The sequence below is a fragment of the Pogona vitticeps genome, chromosome 5, assembly GCF_051106095.1.
Source record: "Pogona vitticeps strain Pit_001003342236 chromosome 5, PviZW2.1, whole genome shotgun sequence".
NCBI classification, from domain to species: domain Eukaryota; kingdom Metazoa; phylum Chordata; class Lepidosauria; order Squamata; family Agamidae; genus Pogona; species Pogona vitticeps.
Window position 1 is genome coordinate 180365261 of NC_135787.1, and position 18612 is coordinate 180383872.

General features: G+C 42.2%; 1 protein-coding gene across 3 annotated transcripts in view; it reads left to right on the top strand.

Moving 5' to 3' along the window:
- The first annotated feature begins 1879 nt into the window (after positions 1-1879).
- The window catches only part of IL17RA (interleukin 17 receptor A), a 32188-nt gene continuing 15455 nt past the window's right edge, over positions 1880-18612 (top strand). For 2 of the 3 annotated variants that reach the window (XM_020789079.3, XM_020789080.3), the window contains exons 1-3: positions 2198-2389; positions 15189-15213; positions 17155-17301. In XM_020789079.3, the coding sequence (XP_020644738.3) occupies positions 2279-2389; positions 15189-15213; positions 17155-17301 (283 nt within the window). In that variant the 5' untranslated portion in view covers positions 2198-2278. The other variant, XM_020789081.3, reaches the window with a different exon arrangement.

Here is an 18612-nt window from a genome sequence, read left to right on the forward strand (position 1 = left end):
GAAAAGATTATTTGCTATAGCTCTGACACACTTGAACATTGTGGAAAGATGCAAGTCACATTTGGAAATTGGTGAAATAAATGACAGAACAGAACTATATTCATCTAAACAATAAGAGCAAGAGAGGGGTGTCTTGTATACATACAGCAGAGGAAACAGCAATTGAATGAAAACGCATGGTTTCTTCAGTGAGAGTAGATAAGAGACTGTAATAGATAATAAAATTTCTCAGACAATGAAAAACTGTGCTCTTAGAACCTGATCTAGATAATAATTTGAGACCTTCAGAAAACAGTTAAAGTTAAAAGGTTCCTACAGGACAAAGACAGACACATGATTCATTTACTGGAAAAAGAATACTTTTCAGTAAAACTTAATTTTGTAGTCTTAAAGAATTAATGAGCTATACCCAAAATGTTTTGTGATACATGGTCACTTCCAAAACACATACATTCATTTGTGGCGCTACTGAGAAAAACTGGAATGACTCTCAGCCCAATCAAGCTGCAATCGAGGTATGTGCACTGATTCCATGAGTCACCAGAGTTTAAATTTAGAAAATGATTGTTAATGACTAGCTATTGCAATACTTTCTAGGGACAGTTAGGATCCCACTCATCCCCCACAAGAGCAAAGGGAATAATTTTTTTTTCTGGAACATTTTGTGAACATGCCTCCACTGTTCTGGGACAGAAATAACAAAATTACAGAGATCCAGGTGTTACATATGTCAGAGAAAGGCCATGTGAAAGAAAGGAGATTCCATAAAATTGCAAATCAAAAACTTAAGCTAACAAAGAAAAGGGATTAGTGTATGGAGCACAGTATTTTTATTTTTAAGGAATACAGAAAAGTAATGGCGGAGGTTGGATTCACCTAGACTTTTTAGGATGCATTGTCCGAATGGGTCTCCCCCACTTTTTCAAAAGGTATGTTGTAATAATCATCTTGTTAAGATTGTACTACCTTTTTACTGATATTCTATTGTTTAAGTAATGGGGGGAAGGCTAAGGTGCTCATGCACTGCACTTTCTCACAGCTATTGAAACTATTAATCAGTACTGCTCCCCATGTGTGCAATAGTGACATGACCAATCAAGCAGTCAAATGTCGTTCCAATTCTGAAGCAACAAATGTCGGCTATGATGATTTCTGCAGTGCTACTACTGCAGGTGCAAAGCTGGAAGACCTGCCAGTTGTTTTGTCCTGAAGTTGCCAATACAAATAGAGAGCTTAGCCCAACAGAACCAAACTGGATATCCTCAGCCCGCTTTCCTGCTACAAAACAGAAAGGGAGAGAGGCTGGAATACTAACACCAAACCAAATCCATTTCTAGTTGGCTCCTTTCTCAAGAAAGACAAGAGAGCCTTCTCAGAAAGTGGCATGGCTTTTAGGCATATAATATAGCCTTTTTGCTGCACCTAACCATCACCAGGTTTGATCAATGTTTGGATAAGAAACTACCGGGAAAATAACTGAATATTCCTGAAACGTAATTCAGGTGTGCAAACCAGTTTACAAAACCCTTTCCCCTTCAATCTCAAAATAGTGTTATGAGGCAGAACAGTCGCTTATCAGAACACACCGACTCTCAGTTTGGAGCGAGTCCCCCCCCCCCAGCTCAGCTGGTGGATGAGAATAGAGGCGGGTAAGTCTGTGCCACAGCCTCCCTCGAAAACGTGGCGAAAGACCTATACTTGAGGAGAATAAAAAACTAGCCCCTTTATGTCCTTTTAAAAAAAAAAAAACTTTGTCCCACCAACGAGAATAAACACCAAGAAAGTGTGAACTTTCTCCTTAAAGTCAAGGGACAGTAACAAGGCCTCCAGCAACCCAACGTCAGGCGCGCGAGAGCCACGAGCCTCGGCGGTTGCCTCGTGGAACCGCCCCTTCTCGCGCCACGGCGACGCCTCAGAGTCCGAAACCAGGCCCCCTTTTTTTTCACGCCTTCCTGAGCTCCGCTCTTCGCGCCTAAATCACTTTGATTCCGGGCTCTCGAAGCCGAACTCTACAAACACTTCGTCCTGTGAGGTATCCATCCCGTGGAGCGGGAACGTGGGCTTCGCTTTTGGGCCAGCGCCACCGTCTCGCCTCCCTCAGGTCGCGTCGCTCCTCCTGAACGCCTCGCTGTTCCGCCCCTTCCCTCAAAACCCGGCCCCCTCCCTCGCCTTGGCTCCTCCTCAGGTGAGTTTCCCGAGAGCCGCCTTGGCGTCCCCGTCCAGATTCGGTCCCGGAAGCGGGCGAGCGGGCGGCCTCGCTTTGGCAGCAGGGGCGGCGATGAGGAAGGCGGCTTGGGTGCCGTCTCTGCTTCTTCTGGGGCTGCTGCCCGTCGTTCCGGGGCTGAGGCTTCTTCTCAGCCACCCATCGCAGTACAATTGCTCCCAGCCGGTAAGTCGGTCCGAGAGAAGTTTCCTGGCTGTTTGTTTCGAGGCGGGTGTAGTCGTGATCAGGACGAGCCTACGCGTGTTTACTCACGAGGAAGTGGCATTTGTTTTAAATGACACTGCCTTCAAGGTACTATGCATGGTATTGGATTGGTACCAGTTGCTGAAATATGAGTCCGAAAGTTCTTTCTTGGTTCGGATCTCTCTTCTTTCATGGACTTTCTAACCGGATTTAGTCAGGCCTATCCCCTTTCCTCTCTGTTAATACAGCATCCGTAGTACTGTATTCACACGCACACACCCCTTACAGGGTTGTTGTAAGGGTTACAAAGATAATGTATGTCCCTGCTAAATTCCAGGGCTGCAGCATCGGTAATCCTCCAAATGTTAATGAACTCTGGTTCCCATCTGCCTTAGCCAGTGGTGAGAAGTGATGGGAATAGTAGTACATCTGTGTCAGGTGCTCATAATGCGTTCAGGCAGTGATACCACACTGACTGCACTTGCCACTAGCCCTACCGGTAGAAAAGTAGTGGTGCTAGTAACTAGAGTGTTTGGTTTGGTCATCCAGGCCTGCCTAAAATTGTAGATCCTTGCTCATTTATTTAACACTGTACTAGTGCGGCAAGTTCCTGTTCCTCTTGGTGTAGATACAGTGGTCCTGCTAGTCTGCCATACAGTTGCTTCTGAATTCCTCCTCACTTTCTGCCATCAGAGTGGTATCATCAGCATATCTGAGGCTGTTGATATTTCTTCCGGCAATCTTAATTCCAGTTTGGGATTCCTCCAGTCTGACCTTTTGCATGATGTATTCTGCATAGAAGTTAAATAAGCAGGGGGACAATATACAGCCTTGTATTCCTTTCCCAATTTTGAACCAATCAGTTGTTCCATATCCAGTTCTAACTGTTGCTTCCTGTCCCACATATAGGTATCTCAGGAGATAGATAAGGCGGTCAGGCACTCCCATTTAAGAACTTGCCATAATTTGCTATGGTCCACAATGTAAAAGGCTTTTGCGTAGTCAATGAAGCAGAAGTAGATGTTTTCTGGAACTCTCGACTTTCTCAATAATCCAGCACATGTTAGCAATTTGGTCTCTAGTTTCTCTGCCCCTTTGAAATCCAGCTTGTACTTCTGGGAGTTCTCGGTCCACATACTGCTGAAGCCTACCTTGGAGGATTTTGAGCATAACCTTGCTAGCGTGGGAAATGAGTGCAGTTGTCCAGTAGTTGGAGCATTCTTTGGCACTGCCCTTCTTTGGGTCCTCTGGCCACTGTTGAGTTTTCCAAACTTGCTGGCATATTGAATGTAGCACCCTAACAGCAGCATCTTTTAAGATTTTAAATAGTTCCATGGGAATGCCATCACCTCCACTGGCCTTGTTGTTAGCCATGCTTTCTAAAGCCTGCTTGACTTCACTCTCCAGGATGTCTGGCTCAAGGTCAGCAACCACACTATCTGGGTTGTCTGGGATATCCAAATCTTTCTGGTATAATTCCTCTGTGTATTCTTGCCATCTCTTCTTGATGTCTTCTGCTTCTGTGAGGTCCCTCCCATTTTTCTCCTTTATCATGTCCATCTTTGCACAAAATGTTCCTTTAATATCTCCACTTTTCCTGAACAGATCTCTGGCTTTTCCTTTTCTATTATTTTCCTCTATTTCTTTGCATTGTTCATTTAAGAAGGCCCTCTTGTCTCTCCTTGCTATTCTTTGGAAGTCTTCATTCAATTTTCTGTAACTTTCCCTATCTCCCTTGCATTTTGTTTCCCTTCTCTTCTTTGCTATTTGTAAGGCCTTGTTGGACAGCCACTTTGCTTTCTTGCATTTCCTTTTCTTTGGGATGGTTTTTGTTGTTGCCTCCTGTACAGTGTTACAAGCCTCTATCCAAAGTTCTTCAGGCGCTCTGTCCACCAAATCTAGTTCCTTAAATCTGTTCTTCACTTCCACTGTGTATTCATAAGGGATTTGGTTTAGATTATACCTGACTAGCTCAGTGTTTTTTCCTACTCTCTTCAGTTTAAGCTTGAATTTTGCTATAAGAAGCTGATGATCAGAACCACAATCAGCTCCAGTTCTTGTTTTTGCTGACTGTATAGAGCTTCTCCATCTTTGCCTGCAGAGAATATAATCAAGCTTGGCTAACAACATGGCCAGTAGAGGTGATGGCATTCCAGTTGAACTATTTAAAATCTTAAAAGATGACGGTATTGCCCATCTGGTGATTTCCATGTGTAGAGTTGCCTCTTGTGTTGTTGGAAAAGAGTGTTTGTGATAACCAGCTTGTTCTCTTGACAAAACACTATTAGCCTTTGCCCTGCTTCATTTTGAACTCCAAGGCCAAACTGACCTGTTGTTCCTTTTATCTCCTAACTCCCTACTTTTGCATTCCAGTCCCCTACAATGAGAAGAACATCTTTCTTTGGTGTCAATTCTAGAAGGTGTTGTAAGTCTTCATAAAACTGGTCAATTTCAGTCCCCTCAGCATTGGTGGTTGGTGCATAAACTTGGATTACTGTGATGTTGAAAGGTCTGCCTCAGATTCGTATTAAAATCATTCTATCATTTTTGAGATTATATCCCATTAGAGAAGCTGACGACACATACGAAGATCCAGGTCTATAGAGCCTGTGTCCTAAGCACACTCCTGTACTGTAGTGAGTCCTGGACCCTTTGTGCATGGCAGGAGAGGAAGCTGAACACCTTCCATATGCGTTGCCTCAGATGGACTTTTGGTATCACCTGACAGGACAAAGTTCCAAACAGAGTAGTCCTAGAATGAGCCGGAATTTTCAGCATGTACACATTACTGAAACAGCGACGTCTACGTTGGCTTGGGCACGTCGTGAGAATGGCTGATGGTTGGATTCCAAAGGATCTCCTGTATGGAGAATTAGTGCAGGGAAATCGCCCCAGAGGGAGACCACGGCTGCGATACAAGGATATCTGCAAGCGAGATCTGAAGGCCTTAGGAATAGACCTCAACAGATGGGAAACCCTGACATCTGAGCGTTCAGCCTGGAGGCAGGCATTGCATCACGGCCTCTCCCAATTTGAAGAGACCCTTATCCAGCAGGCCGAGGTGAAGAGGAAGTCACAAAAGCAGGGAGCTGGACAGGGGTCAGATTGGATTTGTCTTCAGTGTGGAAGAGATTGTCACTCTCGAATTGGCCTCAGCCACACTAGACGCTGTTCCAAGTCCTCCATACAGAGCACGTTACCATAGTCTTTCGAGACTGAAGGATGCCTAACTATCCCATTAGAGCTTTCCCCACTCTTTTGTTGACTATGAGAGCTTCTCCATTCCTTCTATGGGATTCTTGCCCACAATAGTAGATATGGTAATCATCTGAATTGAATTCGCCCATTCCTGTCCATTTTAGTTCATTGACGCCCAGGATGTCAATGTTTATTCTTGCCATCTCCTGTTTGACCACATCCAGCTTACCAAGGTTCATAGATCTTACATTCCAGGTTCCTATGCAGTATTTTTCTTTGCAGCATTGGACTTTACTTTCACTTCCAGGCATGTCCACAGCTGAGCATCCTTTCGGCTTTGGCCCAACCACTTCAGTTAGCTCTGGAGCTATTTGTACTTGTCCTATGCTCTTCCTCAGTAACATGTTGGATGCCTTCCGACCTGAGGGTACCATCTTCCAGCGTCATGTCTTTTAGCCTTTTATTTCTGTTCATGGGGTATTCTTGGCAAAGATACTGGAGTGGCTTGCCAATTCCTACTCCAGGTGGATTGCATTTAGTCGGAACTCTCCACTATGACCTGTCCGTCTTGGGTGTCCCTGCATGGCATGGCATAGCCCCTAGCTTCTCTGAGTTACTCAAGCCCATTCGCCACGACAAGGCAGCAATCCATGAAGGGGAGTTTAAATGCTTAGCAAGATACAAACTTTAAACATCTGTTTTCATCCCTACCTGCTAGTACTGCATTTGACTTGCATATAAAGATAATCAAGTTTTTGTGTCAAGTTTGTGTATGGAATGGATGTTTTGTCTCATGCTAAACCCAGCACAGAGTTGCAAATGAGTTTTGCTGCTGTTGGATTTCACAGTCGTTTAGGACTTTCTACTCTGCACCATGCAAAGTAATTTTTTCAAATGTGATTGCTTGTTCCTGCTGGAGTTTACAGAGTATCAGCTCTCTCACCCTCTTCCCTGACTTTTCCCACGCATCAAGGTTGCAAATGAGGGTTTTCTGCTTCTCTGGATTACAGAAATGGTCTTCAAGTATTTAAACTCCACCTTCTTTCTTGCTGCTGATCTGCTCATTACAATTTCTGGAACCAGAAAGTAAAAGTGAAATGTTCCCAGTTTTGGAAAGTTCCTCCTTTGAAAACAAATCTGCTAACATCTTGGTGTCAGACAGGTGGTTTTGTGTATAGCTGTATCTGAAACCACATTTTGAAGATGGCTTCTATGAGGACAGTTTTTCATATGCAGTGGCTGGATTTCAAACTTCATCCTGACTTCATTTCATGGCTATCACCAGTTGCAGGAGACAAATGCAAAGCTTATTGTAAAGTATGCTATAAAACCTTTGAACTAAGTAATATGGGAATTAGAGCTGTGGAGTCTCATTCACAAGGACCATTACATCAGAAGAACGTGAAAATTAAGTTGAGACAACAGTCCATTGCAATACGTTTAGGTTTGAAGCCAAATACAAGTTCAGATTGTGAAACCAGAGAGGGTGAAGAGACAGCCCCTGCGAAAACTGGAAAACATGATCAGAGTGATGAAAATGGTAAAGAATTACCCACCACACAAACTAGTATGGCTGACTACGTAATCAAGGACTGTGTTAGGACAGCAGACTGCCTGTGGACTTTGCAACTGATGAGGAGCAAGATGTAATTTAACTCTTGTAACAACATCAGTGAGTTATTCAGACGAATGTTCTCAGATAGCTAGATAGCTCAACAGTTTCATCTTGGAAAAACAAAAGCAATGTATGTTGTTGCTTTTGGCTTGGCACTATATTTCTCTGATCTTTTACTGAAACAATGCCAAACATTTGTTACCTGTTTTGATGAAGCTTTGAATAAGATGGTTCATTTTTTGGATGATTACTGTAATAAAGTTTCCACACGGTATCTTAACTACTGTAGTGTTTTTCTTCAGACTGCTATGGCTGAAGACCTTCTTCAGAAGTTTCAAGAAGGCGTGTCTTCTTTCGCGATTGCAAAATAAATCACCTTTTTCTGAGAAAACTAAAAGAAGAAATTAAAACCAACCTTGACTGTAAAGGAGAAGGAAAAGAATTGATTGATTTTGGAACTTGTACCCTCCATATTGTACATGGGTCTTTTAAAACAGGATTTCAATCAGTGAAAAGGGACTTAATATTTAAAGCTAAAAACAATAAGTATATAAATACGAAAAAGAGTTAAACAAATACCACTCTGAGAAATCGTAACAAAAGCAAACACATTTAAAGCAGCAAGGCATAACAATCCATTTAAAAATTTCACTCAGACAGCCAGTTACTGACGGAAAGTTTGCCTGAAGAGAAAGATCTTTGCCTGCTTGCAGAAGGACAGCAAAGATGGGACCAGTCTGGCTACCTGTGGGAGGGAGTTCCAAAGTCTGAGAGCAACAACAAAGAAGGCCCTCTCTTGTGTCCCCACCCAATAGACCTGTGAAGGTGCATTTTCCTATATACTTCTTCGCCTTATCCAATTTGTTACATTGCATAGACAAAAACAGCAAAAAAATTATGCTTGTTGGGACCGTTTTCATTCATCATTTTTCCCTGTTGAAAAAATCAATAGGGCAAGTGTGGAAACTTGGGGACACTGAATACCAGTGGTCCCCAACCTTTTTAACCCTGCAACTGATTGGGGAAGTTGGGGCACCCCCCCCCCGTGCATGCGCAAAGGAGTGGGTGTGCATGCACACGGGCACTTGCACATTCACACACATACATGAAGGAGCTGGAGGGTGCTCGCATGGGGGCATGTGCACTTGTGTACATGCATGAAAGGTGTAGTGTTTGTTTGGGTGCCGGCGCAAAGGAGTGCGGGGGTGGGCGGGAGATCTGTCTCCACGGCCCAGTCCGGCTCAGACCACGGACCGGCACTGGGCCATGGACCGGGGGTTGGGGACCTCTGTTGTATACAACTGTGCAGGTAACAGTATCACGAACATTGTAGCTTTATTTCTGTATGAATTAAGCACATTCATAATCCCATTACTCCTGACTAGTAGTCATGATGGGCTTTGTGGCAACATGCCTATGGATAGCAGTTGTTGAGAAAGCATTCTTTCCTCAAGTTGTGGCTTTTATAAAAGCACCTGTTGATCATTGAATAAATAAGAATGATGGGCAGAATGTCTTCTACTTTGAATAAAGCACATTTGTTCAAACTTTTTCATTTATATAGTTTTGCAAATTTTAAGAGAAAAAGACCTATTGCTTTTATTGTGTTCTTTTATCAGCACAGCCCTAAATGGATTGCAAAGGGTATTTTTCAGCCAACAACATTAGCATATGCTTTCACCAGAATAATTGCAAAATATGTCCTGTGACAGAAATTTCCTTTTTTCATAACTCTGATTATGATGGGAGCGGTTGAGGCTGATCTGTACAAACTTGAGACACATCCCCAGCCTCTGTTTAAGGAAGTTGGGGCGGTGTACAGGAAGTGTCAGCTTAGAAATGTAACATTTCAGAAAACACTTTGCAAAAACTACTGCTTATTGGATAAGATCCAATTCGAACATTGTGCACTGAATTGCAACAGAAGATGTGATGAAATAAATATTTTAGTGCATATAAATTGGAATATTGTTGTTGGTAATAATGTCATTAATAACAGAACATGGAATTTTACTGAGTGTAAAACCCAGCTGATACACATCATGTTCAGATGTTTGTGTAAGCTTTCTTGAAAATTGAATCTTTTAGAACTTCTAATTGGTGCTCCAAATTACGTCAGAAATTTGTATCTTTTCCCATGCTGATGGGTAATGCCAGAGTCCCATATAGGTTGCTGCAATACCTTGAGACATAGTTTATGTCAGTGGCTTGGATTTAGCTTTGATTCACGCATGAGAACCGAGCAACCCAAAATTCCTTTTCTTTACCCCTTCCAATCACCACAAAATGCTACAAAGGAAATCAGGGGAATCCTCCTGAATTGGGAAATATGTGTGTTGGAGGTATTTTCTGTGGCTTCTGCTCAAGGAAAGTGTAGGTGTGTAACATTTGAGTACAGAGTTGTCTAGCTCTGTATAACATTTTCAGGGAGCTGGAAAGGAGCACACAGAGAAAGTTTAGTTTTAGTCAACCTAGCTGCATGCACCTCTTACTTCCTTGAAACTTTTCTGCCACTCATTAGTTTTCTAAAGAATGGTGCAGCTGATTCAAGGAGAGGTTCTAGAACAGTGGTTCTTAACCTTTGTTACTCAGATGCTTTTGAACTGCAACTCCCAGAAACCCCAGTCAGTACAGCTGGTGGTGAAGGCTTCTGGGAGTTGGAGTCCAAAACTCCTGAGTAACCCAAGGTTAAGAACCAGTGTTCTAGAATATGAATAGCCCATGTAAGGTAGTGGCCAAGCCTCACTATCCCTCTGCAACAACACACATCTGCCTCCTGTATCACAAAGGAAGATGATTACAGATGGCAAAACTCTTGCCAAGAGAAGCTTATCGCCATTGTGGTTCTTCTTGGCACATTCCAGGGAAGCATAATTTAGAACTGACTGTTGAGAAACCTATGTGGTTGGAGGGTCTCTTAACATAAAATACCAAAAACCAGCATAGTGCTAAAGTGTTGGACTGGAACTCAGAAGACCTGGATTCAGATTCCCACTTGGTCATGAAACTCACTACGGCAGTCACACAGACCTTCGGCCTATCACATTCTGTCAGTTCGATCTACCTCGGAGAGTCACTGTGAAGACAACATGAGAAGGAAGAATGCCATCTATACCCCTCTCAGCAGATGAAGGAAATGGGGGGGTTATAAAGGTCAACAATAATCAAGATTCTTGTATAGTCATCTCATTTCATATACAGTAGTGCCCCGCATAGCGACGATAATCCATTCCGGAAAAATCGTCACTATCCGGATTCATCTCTATGAGAAATTTAAAAAGACCATAGGAATGCATTAAAACGTGTTAATGCCTTCCTATGGGCTTAAAAATTCACCTTATGCGAAAATCCTCCATAGGGGTGGCCATTTTCAGTGCCTCTAAAGCGAGGCAAAACAGCAGGTGGCCATTTTGGAACCGCCGATCAGCTGTGCGAAAATGGGGCCTTTGGGAGGACCGCGGGGGAGCGCTCCCCCCATCCTCCCAAAGCCCCTGCCGGCATTTTCACCCAGTTGATCGGCAGGGCTTGGGGATAATGGGGGAAAGCCCTTCCCCCCATCATCCCAAAGCTGGCATTTTCGCCCAGCTGATCGGCGGGGCTTCAGGATGATGGGGGGAAGCACTGCCCCCCATCATCCCGAAGCCCCACCGATCAACTGCGCGAAAATGGGGCATATGGGGAACATCGCAATGCGATCGCAAAATCTTCATCACTATGTGGATTCGTCGTTAAGCGGGGCGCCCGTTAAGGGAGGCACCACTGTACCTATAAGCACAAATATGTTTGTCAGATAGTCATCTTTTCCACATCTGGTCTCCATGAGAGATTACAGTAAAGTGAGGAGGAGCTGCACCATGGACTGCTCCCAAAGAATTTTCAAGCTCATGTTGCGCACATATCGCTGCAGCAGCCACTGTAGTAGCGATAGCAAATAGATATTAAATAAGGAAAATTAGCAAAGAGAATGCAGCATATATGCACATGTATAGAGATAGACCTTTCGCTCCAAATGTAGCGAACTTTAGCTGACCTCCAACTCTTAGAAACTTGATAAGGCCTGCATGACTTTCAAATACTGAATGTTGCAAGATGTTACAGGGGAGGTATGAAGAGGCCCATTTACACCCTAGTTGAGGTCAGCTACAGTTTGCTTCATTTGGCATGAAAGGTTCCAAATATACATGTGCTTTATATGTATATGGTACTATATGTTGCATTGCCTTCACTAATTTTCCTTATTCAACATCTACTTGCTGTCACTACAAAGATATAAGAAAAGACTCATAGTACCTTGATGCCTGTGTTCTGCTTTTGGCCAAAGAGAACTACAGTCTTGCCAAGAGAAAGTAGACAACTTTGCAACATATTTTAGATGTGGCTGGTTATTTAGTAGCACATTAGCTCATCATCACCATTGCATTTAGTTTTCTATTGTAAAATAAAAAGTTGGTAAAGTATGTTGTTTGTGGTTTAGCCTTCTGTTTGCAAAACACAGTTTTAACTGAGAGTATCAAGAGTGTCCCATTCAAATATATTAGAAGCTTGGAAGTTTGATGTCCCCAATGAGTTATATGGTGGGAGAGGCTTTACTAGTTTTATGTTCTATTTCCAATAATTGAATTATTAAGATTGTAATAATAACTAAACGAATCTCAAGATTATTTTTCTCTTGCATATGAAAATAGGATCTTGTTTCACTCTCAGCAACAAGAGTGAAGAAGAAATAAGAATATTGTTAATATTCAGTCAGAAATCTTTTTCTCCTTAACTCCTTATTGAGTTAAACACTCAGTCATTATGTCATACCCAAAGTTCATACATAGAATCTTAGAAATCCTGGTATTTGGAAGGTTTGCTAAATGTTTACTACCTAAAGTAATCCTTACAACAGCTTTGTGACATAAGCTGCCTTTTATGGCAGATGGAAGTGCTGAAGCTTCAGAGTAGCTTGCCTAAGGTCACTCAGTAAGTTAGTGGTTGAGAAAGTATTTTTACCAGGGTCTTTCTTTCCATCATCTTAACCAGTATAGCACTCCAAATCTCTTGTTCCTGCTCTCCTACTATACACACATAGCTCCAAAGCAGAGATGGCCATGAATCTATTTGGCTCACTTTGTAAAAATACAGCAGCATAGCACCACAGGTGCCACACATTCCCACCCCGTGGGCCAGCTGGCCCACTCACAATCCACCGTGCACCACCCAGGTCCTGCTCCTCAGGCAGCCGTCCAGTCTGGCCAGGAGCCAGGCTTCCCTTCCCTGTCTCCTCCAGCAGACGACCACTTAGACGAGGAAGTGGGACAGGGATTCTCGCTGCTCAGCTGTTGATCGCCTGAATGATTGGCTGCCAGAGGAGGTGGGGAAGGGAAACCTGAGCTCTTGGCCAGACTGGACAGCTGCCCAAGGAGGAGGACCCAGGTGGTGTGCAATGGATTGTGAGTGGGCCAGCCAGCCGGGGGTGAGGGGAAGGAACACATAGCACTGGTGGTGCCATGTAAACAAATTTTTACAAAGTTGGCTGAATCTATTCATGCCCATTCCTATTTCAAAGCTCCTTTTTGAGCTGGGAAAGCCTTTGAAAGCCTCAGGATGGAGTGAGGAGGCAGCCTTAGTGCCTGAAAATTGTCACTGACTGCAAGAGGATTTTGGCAGTTGTATGTGTAGAAATTGCTTTCTCAGTACAATTCCCTCATACATTTAAGTGATGATTCACAGAGAAAAATGTGAAGATGAAATGTATTATTACATCAGTGTGTGTTTTGATCTTTGTGGAGGTTTGTTGGTTTGCTGAAATGTAAATAAACTTAGAGATTAAAGATGAGTATGTTTACTTTTACCAATTGATACCACTTCATGGCAGATTACTCCTGCAACAGCTGGCTGAGATCATGTTGTGTGGTAGTGGCTCATGCACAATTCAGGTTGAATGAGGGAGAGGGTGCAGTGCAATACATTGAGAAACTGAGTTGCAACAGCTTTTAATACACAGATTGAATGTATTGCCATTCTTAATCATTAAATGTTTCCTTTATAAAGCTGGGATGATGTTGTGTGGCTCATATTTTTGATCTCTGCCTCATTAGCTACTTAACCAAGGCATCTCAATATACCTTATTCTCAGAAGATGCTTATTCTATTTATTGGTAAGGGGAATTGACTTTGAAATAAAAGCAGATGGTAATATTTGTTTTATAAACTTACTGCTGCTATGTACACAAAGGGTTTATTGCACTAATGAATTGAAACTCTATAGTATATTTATGTAACCCAAGTGCAAACATAGTGGTTTTTCACTAGAGTAAACTATTGGACTGGTCATTTTTTTATGTGAATCGGTTTTTTCAATTTTTTTCTTCCACAAAATCCGAAAGCAACCTGTTGGCTGAACTACACTGTGTAAAGACTAAGAAATAGTGCCACTGCGTCACTGATCTGACTTAATCAAACTGAATTGTGACTCTTCTATAGTTTTCTTGTTTGGGGAATCTGCATTTTGTGATGAGCCCCACTGGCCAAGCCAAAAATTGTGACTGCCAGTCTTCTGCTCTTCCAGACTCCTTCTACCATTTTTTAAAGGAAAAGGCCAGTGAGAAGCATGGCCAATTGGGCACTGCTGTTTGAACTTTCAGGAATCTGAATACCTAAAAGCTGCACAGCAGCATTTGGTGCTTCCCTGTCCACCCTTTCTTTCTTCCTGTGTTGCCAAGATTCTAGTGCCTTGATTATACAGCTACCAAATACAGTAATCCAGTTTCTTCCTCCCAACTGTGGAGCTGAGAAAGGGGCATGAAAGTGCTAGAACAATCTGCATCACTCCTGCAGCTTAAATCTGGGAGAAAAGCTAACTAATTATAACACTTTCCAGAGAGTAGGCAATACCCACTCTGCACAATTGAAGAATTGTTAAAGCCTGGCCTTATTGAACAATACTTGTGTCTATTCTCACCTATCTTATTATGATTTGCCAACCTGATTGAACTGCGGAGAAGCTGGAGAGAGGAGGAGACACAGGGAGATGCAAGGAAGATAAATTGGACATTAGTTAGACATTTAATTATACTTAAAGTAAGGAAGTTTGGCATTATTTTGTCGTTGTAAACCTAAGAATCTTTCTCCTGAGAACACTATGGACAACAACTCTGGAAAACAAAACCTTTATGCTACCTGTAACAACTATCTAAGGTGCTGGCAAAAAGCCTAGAATCGATGACCTTGAACATTTTATGGCTGTTTGGAATTCCCTTTCTTTTTGAGGACGGAACTGAGCTCCAGACAAATTAACCCTAGAAAGCCTAGTTCAGCCAAAGTGAAACTTCTAAACCAGTGGTCCCCAACCTTTTTGACACTGTGGACCGGTTGGGGGTGGACAGGGACTGTGTGCAGGGAAGGTGGGGCACCCCCTGCATGCATGCGCGAAGGGGCAGGGCGTGCTCACGCGGGGGAGCACACACATGAAAGGGCAGGGCTGCTCACGGGGGCTCGCACACATGTGCAAAGGGGCTGTCTGGGGGAGAGCATGCGGGAGGTGGGAGATCTGTCTCCGCGGCCCAGGCCACAGACCGGAGGTTGGGGACCCCTGTCCTACAGGGTTTCTAGGGAAAAGACAATACATAGTCAATGGTGGCTTTTCTAACAGGGTGATAACCACTATAAAACTTGTATTAAACTGTGGTTCTGCAGGCCTTTGTGTTAAACTGTTACCTTTGTCTTCATCTTAAATCTTTCACTCTTTCTTCCCTTGCCTACTTTATGTGTGCATTTGTGTCAGCATAGAAAGAGAGAGTGAGAGAGAGAGGTATCTTGTTTACCAATAGAGTTTCATCTAATCACTCAGCTAAGTTCCTTCTGGGTTTCAATACCATGAACTTCTTGCTGCTCATATTGTCTCTTTTTTTCAAAATGAATTATCAGGCTGTGAGACTATGAACTATTGTTTTCAATAATGTGCTTGTTTTTTTCTCCCAACAGGGTCTACGCTGTGATGTGAGAAATAGTAAGTCATACAGCTTTGGGTTTATTTGTTTTTCTCTTTGCCTTTATATCTTTCATATCAGTTTTCCACTCTATAGCTAGAGTCATGCTAAACTTTATTCTGACAATAATCTTTATCAATTTTAATAATTATATTTCAGTCATACCTTTATTGTGCCAGCAAAAAAAATCACAAAAAAGTGTGCAATCTTTCAAATTAATCTTTCTCCAGCAGGGAAGATGTTAATATAAGTGGAAGAGGGAAAGGATGGCAGTCTTAAGTCCTTGTAGTCTGCAAGTTGTCTTGTGGTATAATGGAGGAGGCAGAATGGAGGCAATAGATTGGCCTGTCTTCACTAGATGATGCAATAACATTACATTTCACCAGTAATTGCCTGACTGGGAACTAGAAAGTTAGAAATGTTCAGTTCTCTTAAGACATTATATGTTTCATTGTAAACTCACATCTGTATCTGTTCTGTCTGAGCACACAGATGTGTGAGTCAGTGGAAAGCAGAGTGACTAAACACTATTTCCAGAGTAGGTGATCTAGTGGGGCAGAGGCCCATTTTTGATTGGCCAGCAATTCAAGGGCTTCATTCCTAAAGGCTAAATGAGAGGGGACATGGCCAAAGAGGTAATTCAACATCCTTTTTTAAAATTATTATTATTTTATAAAGTTTGTTTCAGTGAATTTTTGTCAGTTAAAAATGGAGTGTTTTGGAGAGATCATATGGAGCCTTCTCTGTTTAGTATGGCTTGGGATTTCATGTTTTCTGTTACTATTGTAGACTTGTCTCAGATAATATTAGCCCCAATAAATGTGAGTTATATTCTGGACATCATGTTCTGTTCAGGGGCAATAAAGGATTCTTTGTTAGAACTGAGCCCAGTACAGTATCCATTGGCTCCATTATAATGTATAAATCATTAGTATATCATGTTTGATCCCAAAACTACTTGTATGAAGTTTGCCTGCGTGATAGATGACCCAGATCTGAGGGATCGTGATCCAGAAGATTTTCTGAAATATCTAGGGGATCATTCTGCAGCCCAGTGGTCGTGTTAAGACTCACGTCTTTGCTTGGACCAATGAAATGTCTTGGTTATAAATACAGTAGGATTCCCGATGTGATGTAGTGGATAGAATGACCGACCAGGACTCTGGAGAACAGGGTTCAAATCCCCACTTGGTCATGGAAGCTTATCGGGGGGAGGAATTGGTAAAACCGCTCCTTAAATATTTCACTTACCTTGAAGGCCCTAATAAGTCTGTTCTGACTTGTCAGCACAGAGCACACACAGATACAGTAGCTCCCAAGTGTGCTTGATTATATTGTAGAGTTATAGCAGCCTGTTGTAGAACTGGCCCTTCAAAACAAACACAGAACAAAACTCAAAGAAGGGTATTTGTGCAACAAACTCCTCATAATGCAGGTTCTTCGCTGGCAGTGAATAAAAAGCATAGGGAATTCAGGAATATGATTTCCCATACCTGTAATTTGCTGATACACACAATTCGATAATCTCAGAATGATTCCATCATGTGTTTAGAACAACAGCTCTCTACTATGAGATATATACATCTTGCTATGAGTGTACAGTAGATCTATTTTACCTAAAGCATAGAAGTGCATGTATTAATGAGAACATGTGGAGATGCATCAATGACAGTTTCCACCTTCAGGGAAGTAGATGCACAGCGACAGAAAATTTATGCACTTCTGTCTCCTATTATGCCGCCTTCTAGAAATTGAGTGTACATTAAAGGAGACCTCCCTGCCAAAAAGTTCTTGGTGTTACCTTGCTTGCAGCTTCATTAGCTTACTTGCAAAATGCACTGTTACACCGTGTAAGATATTAGGTTAAACAGGCAGTATAGGAGGTGGCAGATCAACTCGAAGTACTGTTCCAAAATAAATGAACTGCTGCCTTAAAAACTGGATTTTTTTTTAATTGCCAGGTGGCTGCATGGATCAGAGCTGGTTCCAGTATTTGAGATGGACTCCCTCAGCACCTAGCTCCCTCAGTGTCAACATTAATACTTACAGAGATGAAGAGGGGAAACTATTTCCTGTGTTAAAAATAGAATGGAAAGTGGCTACTGATGGTAAGTGAAGGACAATTTAATGTAGATTTCACAGGGCTGGTGTGTATAAAACATGGGAATGGTCTGTAGTATATAATGCTGTTCATTGGCCCAGTAGGAGTGGCTGGAAGTTCCACTGAAATGTTTTTGTATGTGGCTTGGCTACTGATTATATGCTGGGAAACCAGTAACATAAAAATTGCTCCTTTGAGTGCCTTTCAGAGCATATGTGGGTGAGTTTCAAAGATGAATATTAAAGTGGCAATATTTCAGTTCAAATGCAGATGGAAGAAAGAAGTGAAATGAATATATTAATAAACTGTGATGGTACTGACTTTCAAGGAGAGCTTCTGTGAACAAAGCAACCCTGACCAGCTGCTACATCACTAAGTTGGACTGGTTTTTGCTGCATTTGAGCAGACCCACTCAGCTGAGGGAAGCTCACATATAGTAAAGCAGCACTGGCTAAGGCAGTGGCTGGAGGAGCATTCCATCAGCTGTTACCTCAGTTGGCCTAATAATATAAAGAAAACCCATGTTTTCTTACTAAACACAAACACCCACCAACAATTTACATACGGTATATGCTTTTACATACATGTTATCAAATAACATCTTCCATATAATATAAATGTTTGTGATATCCAAGCCACCTTAACTAAAATCCAAACCACATTCATTCATAGAGTGGAAACATACACACGCACACGCGCACACACATATATACACACTCAGCCACAGGCATGCCTAGAAGATTATCTCAAGGCTGCACACATGTTTATAATATATACAATTCTTTTAGTAGTAACTAACCATCCATTGAGAAACCTGGACAGTCATTCATACAAAGTGCTAAATTTATTCACAGAAGTGCTTAATTCCTGTAGTCCATATCTTATTAAGCTCAACGTTTCCTTGAGGGTTTTTTCAAAATCTTCACTACTTCTCTTCATAACAAACTGTCCTTTCTCTTGGTAATAAACTGTCTGTTGCTGCTGACGAAGATGCTTGCATATGGACTTGGTTTCTCTTTTCTTCATCAAAGTGCTAGGACTCAGTCTAAATAGGCTTCCCAGGGAGAGAAAACCTCAGTTGGAGCAGCTTCACCAGCCCTGGGTCTGTCTCCTTTGGCAAAGATGAATGGCAGGAAGCATTAATGTGTTCCCTGCTCTCCCAACTTGGTGGCTGCATACTCCCCTAAATGGAATCATTGCAGGGTTTAAATCCTGCCTTTCTCCCAGTGAAGGGATTCAATATGAAAATATATGTTTAAAACAACAGTAAATTAAGATAATAATACTAAAATACAATTAAATCTAAACAATATTGCAA